The sequence below is a fragment of the Neofelis nebulosa genome, chromosome X (genome assembly GCF_028018385.1).
Source record: "Neofelis nebulosa isolate mNeoNeb1 chromosome X, mNeoNeb1.pri, whole genome shotgun sequence".
Classification (NCBI taxonomy): domain Eukaryota; kingdom Metazoa; phylum Chordata; class Mammalia; order Carnivora; family Felidae; genus Neofelis; species Neofelis nebulosa.
The window spans coordinates 60,576,875-60,590,555 of record NC_080800.1 but is presented as its reverse complement, the minus strand read 5'-3'; the positions used below and the strand labels follow the sequence as shown (position 1 = coordinate 60,590,555).

The 13,681-nt window shown below is 36.9% G+C and overlaps 1 protein-coding gene across 10 annotated transcripts in view; it reads left to right on the top strand.

The window, feature by feature from the left end:
* Positions 1-13,681, top strand: part of HDAC8 (histone deacetylase 8) — a 234,451-nt gene that overhangs the window by 95,233 nt on the left and 125,537 nt on the right. For 9 of the 10 annotated variants that reach the window (XM_058714053.1, XM_058714052.1, XM_058714055.1 and 6 more), the window contains 2 exons: positions 3,211-3,383; positions 6,130-6,224. In XM_058714053.1, the coding sequence (XP_058570036.1) occupies positions 3,211-3,383; positions 6,130-6,224 (268 nt within the window). Of the gene's footprint in view, positions 1-3,210; positions 3,384-6,129; positions 6,225-7,888; positions 9,545-13,681 lie in introns of those variants that run through there. The other variant, XM_058714061.1, reaches the window with a different exon arrangement.

Sequence of the window (13,681 nt, the reverse complement as noted above, 5' to 3'; positions counted from 1 at the left end):
AGAGTATCTTTTCTTTTCTTTTCTTTTTTTAATGTTTGTTTATTTTTGAGGGAGAGAGCGAGCAGGGGAGGGGCAGAGAGGGAGACAGAGGATCCAAAGTGGGCTCTGTTCTGACAGCAGAGAGACCAACACAGGGCTGGAACCCACAAACTGTGAGATCACAACCAAGCCAAAGTCGGACACTAGCCGACTGAGCCATCCAGGTGCCCCCAGAGTATCTTTTCAAAATGTAAATCTGATCATTCCCCCAACACACATACACACATGTAAATACACAGACACATGCAATGTTTGAGATATTTCATACTCCTAAAGTAAAAGCCCACTCATTAGCCTGCCTTGGCATATCTGTGGCCCTTTATGTCCTAAACCACATTTACTTCATTAGCTTTACTCCCACTACTGCTTGTTTCAAACCATCATGCTCTTACGTATGCAGTTCCTTCTCTGAAGCTAGTCCCCTACTAACGACTCTTACAACCATCCCTGCTTCCAACTCCACTACCTTCACCCCACATGCCTGTAAACTTTTCCTCATCTTTCTTTTTACTTTTTATTTTGATAATTATGGTTTCAAGGGAGTTTGCAAAGAAATGTACAAGAAAGTTCCATGCACCCATCTTCCAGCCTCCTCCAATGTTCACATCTTGCACAATTATAATTCAACATCAAATCAAGAATATGATATTGGTATAATTCATAGAGCTTATTTCAGTTTTCATCAGTTATACATGCACTCTGTGTGTGTGTGTATGTATGTGTGTGTGTGGCTCTATGAGATTTTTATCACATGTGTAGCTTTGTATAACCAAAACCACCACCACAATCAAGATACAGAACTATACCATCACCACAAAGTTGTCTCATACTACCATCTTATAGCCATACCCATCCCTAACTACTGGCAACCTCCATCTGTTCTCCATCCCTCAAATTGTTATTTAACAAATGGTATGTAATGGAATTGTGCAGTATAGATTTTGGATTGGCCTTATTCAACCAACATAATTCCATTGAGATCCATCCAAGTTTTTTTGCGTTTATCAATAGTTTGTTTCTTTTTATTGATAAGCAATATTCCAGTGGTATGGATATACCACAGCTTGTTTAATCATTCACTTGTTGAAGTACATCTGAGTTGTTTCCTGTTTGGATTATTACAAATAAAGTTGCTATGCACATTTGTGTACAAGTTCCTATATTAAAATAAGCCTTAATTTCTCTGGTATAAACGCCTAAGAGTTCAATTGCTAGGTTGCATGGTAAGTCTATTTTTAGTTTTGACAGGAACTGCCAAACTATTTTCCAAAGTGGCTACACCATTTTACATTCCCACTCACAATCTATGTGTAATCTACTTTCTCCACATCCTCACTAGCGACTGATGTTATCACTATTTTTCATTTTTGCCATTTTAATAGGTGGCTCATTGTAGTTCTTCTCATCTTTTAAGACCCAAGTCAAAAGTTAGCTCTATAGAGCTTTTTCTAACATCTTCTGGAAAAGTCTATTACTCGCTTCACTGTGCCATCTTGGATACTTCATTTATCATTGTACTTTAATTACTGACTAACATAGTATGAGTCTTCCCCTCTGTTGAGAGCCACATAAAGATAAAAGCTGTGTCATATTCATCTTTGTTCCTGCAGCATCTGGTACAGTTTCATGCTAGATACACAGGGGGTACTCAGTAAATTTGTGCAAAATGAGGGATAGAATGAATGAAGAAACATTGGTCTTTCTTGCCTCCCTCTTCTTCCTGAAAGTTATAAACCTTTTTATAACAGATATCATGCCTTCCTCTGTGTCTCCTGATAGCAAATGGGGTTCTCTGTACACGTAGATGATTAATACATGTTAGCTAACTATTCAGGTGGCTTATTTTCCCTCTGCACCAGTAGATAAGCACATGAAAGAGAGAATAGGCTTGAGTATTCCTGTATTAAGGATCATATGTCATAAGTTTTATAATATTATTATAATCTCCACAATCACACAACATTTGTCTGCATAGATGAGAAATCAAAACAAAACACTCTTTTGAGTCAAAGAATGCCTCTGCAGCTGAGCACTTTTCAATAGTCTCGATACCCTGGTTATATATGAATTTGGGAGAATGGCATTTTATAGCCCTGAATTCTTTTTTGCAGTTGCAAAAGGATCTGGAATTTTTCTGTTTTTGCTGCATTGGTATAATTTGACATGTTGATTATGAAGGGGTCATTAACCCCAACATTTTGTATCACTTTCTGACTCTGCATTTTCTCAACTCTGAAGTATGTTAATTTGCACTTGTTTATATGTCTCTGTAAGAGTTACTCAGTCCCATGAGAACTGGTATATGTTTTGTCTGAAAACTAGATTGTAAGCCCCGTGAGAGCAGGGACTTTCTAACTCCTAAGAATGCATTCTGGACAGTGTCAGTATTCAATTAATGATAATACTAGAAGCCTAACTAAGGTCATCTGTCACATTGACAACTTCCTTTTCATCTATGATGCTTATAACTGTCAGGAAAAAAGCTGTTAGGTTGATTTGATACCACTGTATGATTCTACCCAAAATTATCCTCATTACTACTCACTACAACTTATTCTTTAGGGTACTTTCAGATTTATAATTTTGGATAAGTTGTTATTATTCTCTACCCTATAATACTCTGGTTACATATGAATTGGGGAGGGCTGTATTTCATAACCCAGAAGTCATTTAGAATAATAGAAAGTAAACTGATAACATCTATGCTTTCAAAGCATGTTAATTCTCTTCAGCAGTCTCCATTGATAACTAGATAAAAACTCCAAGGATGTTGGCAATCTTAAATTATCATAAATAATCCTTAACTATGCAGTGTATATGTCTTACTTTCTCAGATTATAAAATGGAGTAAACATATACACTATGTCCTATGGCTATTAAAGTTGAGTTAATATAAATATTTAAAGGAAGTTTGAGTTCTATAACATAAAGGTAAATTTGATTGTTGGTAAGGTGAAGGTGGAGGGAATTTTTTTTTTTTTTGTAAATCAGGTTTAGTAAGGTATAATTTACATACAGTCTGAATCACCCGTTTTAGATGGAAAGTTTGATGAGTTTGACAAGTTGGGTTCCCCCTTCACTATTTGCTGACTCAGCTATGTCTCCAATTGCCCCCCCAGACCAAAATGACCTGTCATTTTCTGACATTTTATATCTTCCTCTTTTCCACAGTGTACTAAAGGAGGTATACATAGCCTTTAATCCTAAAGCAGTGGTCTTACAGCTGGGAGCTGATACAATTGCTGGGGATCCCATGTGCTCCTTTAACATGACTCCAGTGGGAATTGGCAAATGTCTTAAGTACATCCTTCAGTGGCAATTGGCAACACTCATTTTGGGAGGAGGTGAGTACAAAGGAAGTTCACCAGCAGAATTTGCTGACCTTCTTCCACATTTTTTCCACTGGCACTGAGTAAAACTTGGCTTTCTTAGATTGGATAATACCCACATGCCTGTGATCCAGAAGCCTGAGTCAAAGAACTCTGCCCCCTTCACAATTCAGCATAAGGAAGTACTGTGGCACACTCCTCCTCGGCTTAGCATGTGCATTGACTCCTTGGTACTGTGAAGTCTAAGTTTCAATTCCTAAAGCAAAAGGCCTTTGGTTAAAGGTGCCATCAGATCTTATTAAGAATAGTGGGTGTTAACCTCAGTGGACTTTAATCCATCTTCTCTCAGTGTAGTTTTTGATTCTCAGTTCTAATAATCATCCTTTGGAAACATACCACCAAAATTCTAAGTCTACTCATATATAAGTAGTAAACACATGAATTAATTAAATAATCTAAGCTGAATTCAAGAATGACTTCTCCCTCCCACCCCCACCAAAAAAAAGCATGGATTTGTTACAATAAAGCAAAATTGAGAGATCTAGAATCTCTTGGGTATTCTTGCCTTCAGTGTGTACTGATGTTTTGTATTACTTGACCAAGAGAAAGCTGAGTCTATTCAATAGAAGCATTTACACATTTGTGAAAGTACCTTTTACAACCTCAACTACTATTGAAGATGTCTTGTTGAGAATCTTCTATCCATCTGGCACAATCTGTATTTCATTGGGTGAATGAATTGGTGTGTTAAAATAACATGGTCAAGCAGATCGAGCTTAAAACACAAGTATTATGGAACAGCTAATAGTTTGTTGTTTTGTTGACATATTGTAAAAACCAAATTAGAAGAGGTTGTGGGAAGGCCTTACGAAAATGAGTGAGCATTCAACACAAATACACAAGCCAGGTCCTTTGGCAGACTCAAATCCTAGAGGGATCAAAATTAAAGGTGCTTACAAGAGACACCCTTTTATGAAAAGCAGGCAAGACATCTATTAACTTCAACTCAGGGAAAAGATAAAATTTATAAGTGCTATGATAAGTACTTTCCTTCACAGCACTAAGGATGTTGATTATGACCCAGGTACAGCTCGGGCAAAGAAAAAAGCCCTTTCTACAATATACATCTGTGCAAATTCAACTTTTACACAGATGTGAAAAGTTGTGCAAGCCTTTACTTAGCATTTTCAAAGTCACTTTGCTTTCTCAGCCCAAAGTTTTGGCTTTTGAATACATAACTCTTCTTATACAATATGTGTATTCCTGAAAATGCCTTCATGTAAAAGGAATTTTTGCAAATCTAATAATACTGTATGTGTACCAGAAAGAGCTTACTACTTAAAATCTATGTTGGATCTTTTTGAAATCAAATAATTACACCCAATAAGTCAATCTTATAAATTCGTATTTTTCACATCAGGAATGTTTAAGGTAATATCTATACTATTTCACTTAACTTCTCAACCCCCAATAGCACATAAACAATTAGTGGAGATAACCATGTCCCCAAGCTTCATTTGACCCCATTGAGGCCTAAATGACATATTCTAAAACACCCACTATCCCTGGCCTTTAAAAGAGTAAGGCTTTGGGGCGCCTGGGTGGCGCAGTCGGTTAAGCGTCCGACTTCAGCCAGGTCACGATCTCGCGGTCCGTGAGTTCGAGCCCCGCGTCAGGCTCTGGGCTGATGGCTCGGAGCCTGGAGCCTGTTTCCGATTCTGTGTCTCCCTCTCTCTGTGCCCCTCCCCCGTTCATGCTCTGTCTCTCTCTGTCCCAAAAATAAATTTAAAATGTTGAAAAAAAAAAAAAAAGAGTAAGGCTTTCAAGGCTTAAGAGAAAGGTGACCATATATCCCAATTTATACATGTTATCCCAGTGTAATTATTAATAGTGTCCCTTTTACTGTTAAAAGTGTACCACTTGGACAATAAATTATATGGTTACCCTACCTAAAATAGACCAGCTTCTATTTCCCTCAGGCTGCACTGAGCTTAGGAAATCATTCCATTTCATCCTTACACTCTTGGAATTTAGCTAAAGGCCAATGTTCTAATGCTTGCATGGCAGAACACATCTATTCAGTGCAGAAATATGCTGATTATTAGCCAGTATAATATGGCTGCTGGCTGACTGTGACAGAACCTGATGAGATGGGTCAGAGCATCAATCAACAGTCCCTTCCCTCATCTCATTCTCGTTGATCTCTGCCACTAGGCCTGTGTTTTGTGGAGAAAAGGAATGCTGATATTGAAAGAAGGAAGTCTATTTCTGCCAACATTTTCCATTTCTCTTTCCTGGATACTTATGGGGCTATATCTGCCAATAGCTTTAACATACAAAACATATCCAGCAGCCATTTTATAGAATTGTTGCAAATTTCATCACAGAGAGACCTTCATGTTGGGTAGGTCACCTCAAGAGATCCATGGATTCCAGGGATCTCAGACTTGCTGATGACTTGATGAAATTCAGGAGCTTGGAGTCCTCAGGTGCATATTTGTTCAGAGATGAGGGCCTCTTTAATCTTTGTAGGCCTTAGACTTCCCAGTTCTACACTGTGCATGGTCTGACTAATCCACTAAAGTCCACCTACTAGATGGCTCAAAAACAGCATAAAAGGATGTTTAGGTGAAGTTCTGCAGTTGGAGTTGTCTTTTTAGCCCTTTTATTAAAACATTTTTCTCTCCTTCCTTACCCTCCTTCCCTCTCCTGCTGTTTTGTGACTGTTCTTTCCTAACTTCACAATTCTTGATGGAGACAGGAGGCTATAACCTTGCCAACACGGCTCGATGCTGGACATACTTGACCGGGGTCATCCTAGGGAAAACACTATCCTCTGAGATCCCAGATCATGAGGTAAGTAAGGCTCTGACAAGTCTTCTCTTCTTTAAGGGGAAGAGCTGAGTCATTCCACCTAATCAAAATCACGTCCTCACCACTCAATACCATTTTGTTGAGAGACACTCTAATAACAATAACACACTGTCTTGGCAGAATAGTGGACTCTTGTTCCAAAATATCCAAGACCTTCTGCCTTTTTTACAAGAGATCTCAAAGGCCAACTAACTTCAATTTCTCAATTAATCACAGAGACTGTGGGAAGGGGTCACCTGTTCACACAAAGAACTCTTTGGAATACGTGCATATTTTCATCCCCTAGTCTCAAAAAAGAAGGGGAAATATTTTAAACACATAAGCTGGGTTCTTGTCTATCTTTAAAAAGTCCCATAGGTTGATGTCACACCTGTGTTCTTTGGGGTCAGTCCTGGTCTTTCAGTTTCCTTTGACTAACATAAAAGTTAAGAAACACATAATCACCACAAAGACATGTCTGGTGTTTTTCCAGTGATTAGTGGCCCACAGAGGTGCCATGTGAAAGGTCATTTGAACCTTTACCATTTTCTTTAGTCATATGAGATGGGCTTTACACTTCCCGGAGCAAAGATGTCTATTTTAGTTTTCCCAAAACAGGTTAACAGAAAGCTGTCTGAGACCTGTGAGTATACTGATTATCCCTTATCTGAAGGTGTATTCCTTCTCTTCCCACCCACCCCCACACTTGGCAGGAAGCATGCTATCACAGATCAAGATGTGTAGTTGTAGACCTTAGATTATGTGACTTATAATGAAGCCAGTGTGTGAACCAGTACCTGCAGCCCCACTTTCTCAAGCCATTCCCAGGAGTAGAGATGGTACTTTGGTTATGTTTTGATTCCTACCAGATGCAGAATCTGTATACTTGGGAACATTATTCTTTTTAAAGTTACTATTATTTTTTAAAAATTAGAAACAACCTAAATGAATTTCCTTCCAATTTTCTTCTAACCACAAATGAGGTATAATATGTATCTCTGAAAAACCACTCAATGTGTTTAGAATACAAATTGAAGGCATGCTATAATTGGAGACAATTTGCTGGTGTCAGGGTTAATAGAAGTTTCTTTTCTTGACTTACCTTTGTTCAGTATTTGGAAGCTTTATGAAATATAAAGATAAGCGAACAAATTACATTTGTGAACAAATGTAATCGCTGTTATTGCTGTGGGACTATCTCAGATTGCATTGTAATTTAAAGTATTGAGACTTTAAAACTGATCAAGTTATGTCAAAAAAGTTTTAAACTATAGGAGCTTGAATTGAGAATGAGTGTTCTGTTCCTAGGAAACAGTGCAAATCCATAGATTCATCTGTCTTAAAAGGTTGATAAAATTTTAATAAAGATGAATACTGCCTCTGGTACCTGGAGAAACTATGTGCCTGAGTGGATGTGGGCTTGGCCTTATAGATAGACATATCCTATCTTTATGCTGGCATATTCTGCCAGTTTAAATAATATACAATGTATGCCAATTGCCTAACACAGTTCTTGGCACATGATAGGCACTTGTAAAATGCAAGTTTTCTCCTTCCCCTTTGCATGCTCCTAACAACTCCTTATACCCAGACATTTATGACTTTGTCATTCATAAATGTGTCCAAACCCTTTTTGAATCCCTTCTTTCATATCCTTCTGGTATAAGAAATGTGAGTCATCCAAGAAGGAACAAAGAAGAAAATTGAAATGACAGTCTTCCCTGTACAATAAGATAACATTTTAATGAAAATTGCCAAAAATAGACTGCACAGTATGAAGGCATATATAAGTTTTGTGCCACAATACGTAGTTGCACACAAATATCCTTGTGGTTCTGTGTAATCAGATCAACAAATGATAGGTCAAAAAATATTTACTGAGCACCCATTGTGTGCCAGGCACTATGATAGGTGTCTTGGAAAAATCAAAGACACTGAAACCTCATCTCATCTGCTACCTCAAGCAGCCTGGGAGGGAGGCTGGTATAAGTTCTGGAGAGGTATGTAGATATACAAATAATTATGTTACAGAGCAGAGTAAGAAACACAAGACAGTAGGAACAATGACTGTGGAGATGTGCATCAAATATGAAAGGGATTCAAAGGAGTGTACAAAATACCCTGCCCTCCAGGAGCTGAAAATATAATTGAGAAATCTAGTCAGTGAAAAGGTCAAGATAGTGCAGCAGTCAGCTGCAGTCTGGCTGACACCCCCCCCCCCGCCCCCCCAACGTCTTCACTTTCAGTCTTGGGCTTTTCTTCTTCTATGTCCTGGGATAATAATCTTCCTCTTCCAAATGCTCTTTCTCCATCTTTCTATTGTCTTCCTAGGTCTAGCTTCAAGCCCCATGCCTTTAAAAAATCCCTTACCTAAATATACCAAGGCCCTTTGAGCTCTTCCTTCATATTCAGTTATTCCTTCATTGATTTAACAAATATTCATTGCATCCCTACTACTTGCCAGGCCTTATTCAGACTTGAATTCAGAGATACAAAGACTAGCAAGTAAAACCAGTGCCCTCAAAAATTTCACCATCTGATAAAGGTGACAGAACAATGTGCTCAAATCCAGGACAGTTGAGGAGAATAGAAGAAATGTTTCACCAAGACTTTGAACTAAATCATGGAGGTTGATTGGGAGTTTGACAGGTAAAGAAGAGGGAAAGACATTCTAGGCAAAAGGAAGTGGGATTGGAAAGGACCTGGTTCCTCATGGGACCAGTGAGAAGTTTGATAAAGTAGTAGAACATAGAGTTCCTAAGGGAGAGTGGGAAGGATTAAGGCTTGAATGAAAATTGGAGCCACATTATGAAGAGCCTTGAACACTGCACTAAAGAGTGTATACTTTATTTCTGTGAAAACAGATGAACTTTGGTTTTTAGAAAGCTTACTCAGTAGCACACAGAAGACAGATTGCAAAAGAGAGGGACTTGACAAAGGCAAACCTGTTAAGAGGTTCCAGTACACTCCTATAACATAGTCTATACTATTCATTTGGTCATCTGTATTTTGGTTGTCTGTATTCCCCCTCAGTGCTTAGCACAATATCAGCCACCCATCTTGTTGGTGTTCATTGTTTGAATGAACAACTGAATAAATGAGTGTTTTAATAATAAGGATCTCAACATTCACATGGTAAAACTCTTTTTAAGATGGAAGAATTAGAAGCCTTTTGCTGAAAAGGCTTCCAGTAGCAAATACCCATCCTTTGCAAGAAGTACCAGGTATCCCAGCTGTAGGAAACAGATGTGCCCATGGGAAAACACGAGATTGCCAACTGAGGGAAGGGAGTTGAGAAGACAAGTCTAGCACAAATATTAGAAGTAATTGGGGCGCCTGGGTGGCGCAGTCGGTTAAGCGTCCGACTTCAGCCAGGTCACGATCTCACGCTCCGTGAGTTCGAGCCCCGCGTCAGGCTCTGGGCTGATGGCTCGGAGCCTGGAGCCTGTTTCCAATTCTGTGTCTCCCTCTCTCTCTGCCCCTCCCCCGTTCATGCTCTGTCTCTCTCTGTCCCAAAAATAAAAAAAATAAAAAATAAAAAAAATAAAAAAAATAAAAAAAAAAAAAGAAGTAATTAATGGTGAGATTTCAGTCATGTTCTCATGAGATATAAAACCAGTGATGTCATAAAGCCAGTGATCAGGGAGTTGGTCCCAGCTCAGGAATTAGGGAGCCAAGTTTGCCAGCCAGGCATGGAGTAAGGAAGCAATCCCAGCTGGAAGAAGATCTGAGCCCAGGTTGGAAAGAGAGGAAGGGAACCTGCCCATATGCTGGCTCAGGTATCTCTACCATAGAGAAAGCCCAAAGGTGGCATGAGGTCCCATAAAAAGACCAGTACAAGGCTACTTTAGCAAATTACCCACTCCATGTAATAAAGCTTATGGACTATCATATATAAGAATGTTCTATAATCCAGTAATACTATTTGGATCCTATGATCTAGGATAGAGTATGGCAGTTATGTTATATAATATATTCATATATACATATATGTATATGTATGTGCATATATATCAGGGATATGTATATACCTGAATCAGATAGATTTAGTACCAAAATTTAGTGAGTGAAAAATATTTACTTAACCAGACCATTTCTGATGGACTGGTTGGATAAACTATGCATGATTCATATGAGGAAATATATGTAGTCATTGAAAATAATGATTTATATACAAGTGTAGATTTATATACAAGTGTATGTTACTGGTGTAAAACAGTCTTGCAGTGCATCTGTAGATTGTACTGAATCTATAGATCAATTTTGGGGAGGAATAACATCTTAATGATATTTAATCTCTCAATCCAAAAATTTGCTATATCTCTCCATTTTCTTAAGTTTTTAATTTCAAATTTTCGTTTATACTTTTCAGTGAACAAGTCTTGCACAAATTTTGTTATATTTACCCTTAAGTATTTCATGATTTTCATGTTATTATAAATGGTATTTTTAAATTTCAATTTCCAATTGTTTGTTGCTAGAATATAGAAATACAATTGATTTTATATTGATCTTGAATAATGTATCATTGCTAAACTCTTTAGCTCTAGTAGCTTTTTGTAGATTCATTAGCATATTTCATGTATACAAACATGTCATCTGTGAATAAAGAAAGTTTTACTTATTCCTTTACAATCTTTATGACTTTTATTTCTTTTTCTTGCCTTATTACACTGGTTGGGACCTCCAATATGATGTTGAATAGAAGTGGTTAGAGCAAACATCCTTGTCTTGTTCCCGATCATAGGGGGAAGCACTTAATCTTTTACTGTGAAGCATGATGTTAGCTGTTGGTTTTTTCATACATGTTCTATATTAGGTTGAGGAAGTTCCCTTCTAATCCTAATATACTGAGAATTTTCTCACAAATGAGTGTTAAACTTTGTCAAATGCTTTTTCCTCATCTATTGAAATGATCATATGGAGTCCTCTTATTCTGTTAATACAGTAAATTGCATTAATTATTGCTTTTTAAATGTTAAACAAACCTTGCATTGTTGGAATAAACCCTAGTTGGTCATGGTATATTATCCTTTTTATATATTACTGGATTCAGTTTGGATTTTTGTGTCAATGTTGATGAGGGATGTTGACTTGTTTTCTTGTAATGTCTTTGTCTGGTTTTGATATCAGGGCAATGTCGATCTTATAAAATGACTTGGGAAGTGTCGCCACCTCCTCTTTTTTTCTGAAAGAGTTTATGTAAAATTTATACTATTTCTTACTTAAGTATTTGATAGAATTCACCAGTGAAACATTTGAGTATGGAGTTTTCTTTGTGGGAAGGTGTTTAATTATGAATTCTATTTCTTTAATAGTTACATAGCTATTCAGATTTTCTATTTCTTCTTGCTTCCATGTTGATAATTTGTCTTTGAGGAATTTGCCCATTCACTTATAATATTCTTTTATTATTGTTTTAATGTCTGTAGAAGCTGTAGTGATATCCCTTCTTCCATTCCTAGTATTCCATTCCTGTTTTTCTTGATCATTTTAACTTGTGATTTATCAGTTTTATTGAACTGTATTTTTTTTCAAAGAATCAACTTTTTCATTGACTTTATTTTTCTCTTTTCTATTATTCTGTTCATATCTTTGTTATTTCCTTCCTTCTACTAACTTTGTATTGACTTTTAGTTCTTTTTCTAGTCTCTTGTGATAGAAACCAAGTTTATTGATTTTAAACCTTTCTTCTTTTCTAATACAAGAATTTTATGCTATAAATTCTCATCTAAGCACTGCTATAGCTGCATCCCAGAGATTTTGATGTTTTCATTTTCAGTTGGTTCAGAATATTTTCTAATTTTCTTTTTTAACTGATGAGTTATTTAGAAGCATGGGTTTTTAAAAATTAATTTCCAAATATTTCAGGACATTCCAGATATCTATTTACCTTCATTTTAGTTTAATTCTGTTGTGCTCAAAGAACATACTTTGTGTGATTTCAGTCATTTTATATTTATTGGAGTTTGTTTTACAACCCAACATAGGATCTATCTTGGTGAATGTTTCATGTGCAGTTTGCAAAGAATGTGTATTTTACTGTTATTGGACAACATTTTTTATCATTATCAATTAGGTCAGGTTAGTTGAGAGTGTTATTTATGTCTTCTATATCCCTATGGATTTTGTCTGTTTGTTCTGTCACTTGTCAAGAAAGTTGAAATCTCCAACCATGATTTTGGATTTGGTAATTTTTCCTTTCACTTATGTTGGTTTGGGCTTCATGTATTTTTGAAGCTTTGTTACTAGATATATATACATTTAGGGTTGTTATATCTTCTTGATGAATTGACCCTCTTATTATTATGAAATACTGCTCTTTATCTCTGGTAATATTCCTTGCTCTGAAGTCTACTTTGTCTGATTTTAATATTGTCACATCTGTGCCGATTTTATTAATGAGTGGTGTGATTATTATTATTATTTGTGTGGTATATCTTCATCTGTTCTTTTACTTTTAACCTATTTGTGTTTCCATATCTAAATTGAGTTTCTTGGGTTGCCTGGGTGGCTCAGTCGGTTGAGCGTCCAACTTCGGCTCAGGTCATGATCTTGCGGTCTGTGAGTTCGAGCCCCACATCAGGCTCTGTGCTGACCGCTCAGAGCTTGGAGCCTGTTTCAGATTCTGTGTCTCCCTCTCTCTTTGACCCTCCCCTGTTCATGCTCTCTCTCTGTCTCAAAAATAAATAAACATTAAAAAAAATTTTTTTAAATAAATTGAATTTCTTATAGACCACGTATAGTTGGGTCATGATTTTTTATCCAGTCTAGTCTGACAGTCTCTGCCTTTTGGCTAGAGTGCCTACACCACTTATGTTTGCATAAATTATTTATATATTTATGTTTAAGTCCATCTTCCTATTTGTTTTCTATTTTCCCATCTATTCCCTGTTTCTATTTTCTTGCCTTTTTCAATTAAATGAGTATTTTTAAGGTTCCATTCGTGTCCATTATTTGCCTATTATCTATAACTGTTTGTTTTGATTTTTCATGGTTGCTCAGGGGTTTACAGTATACATTTCTAACTTATCATATTCTACCTTCAAATAGTATTACACTATTTAATGTATAATATAGCACCCTTATTACAATGTTCTTCCATTTTTCTCTTTTCCTTCCCTTGTGCTATTGTAGTCATATATTTTACATTTGCAGGTGTTATAAACCCATGATACGTTGTTATTGTCTTGCTTTAAACAGTCAATATATTTAAAAAGAATTTTAAACATTTATTATTTAAAATAAGAAAAATAAACCCAGTATACATTAGCACAGATAACATGTTATGATTTTTTAAAAATAACTCTACTTTCCAGGGCGCCTGGGTGGCTCAGTCGGTCAGGCGGCCGACTTCGGCCCAGGTCATGATCTCACGGTCAGTGAGTTCGGGCCACCCGTCGGGCTCTGTGCTGACAGCTCAGAGCCTGGAGCCTGTTTCAGATTCTGTGTCTTCCTCT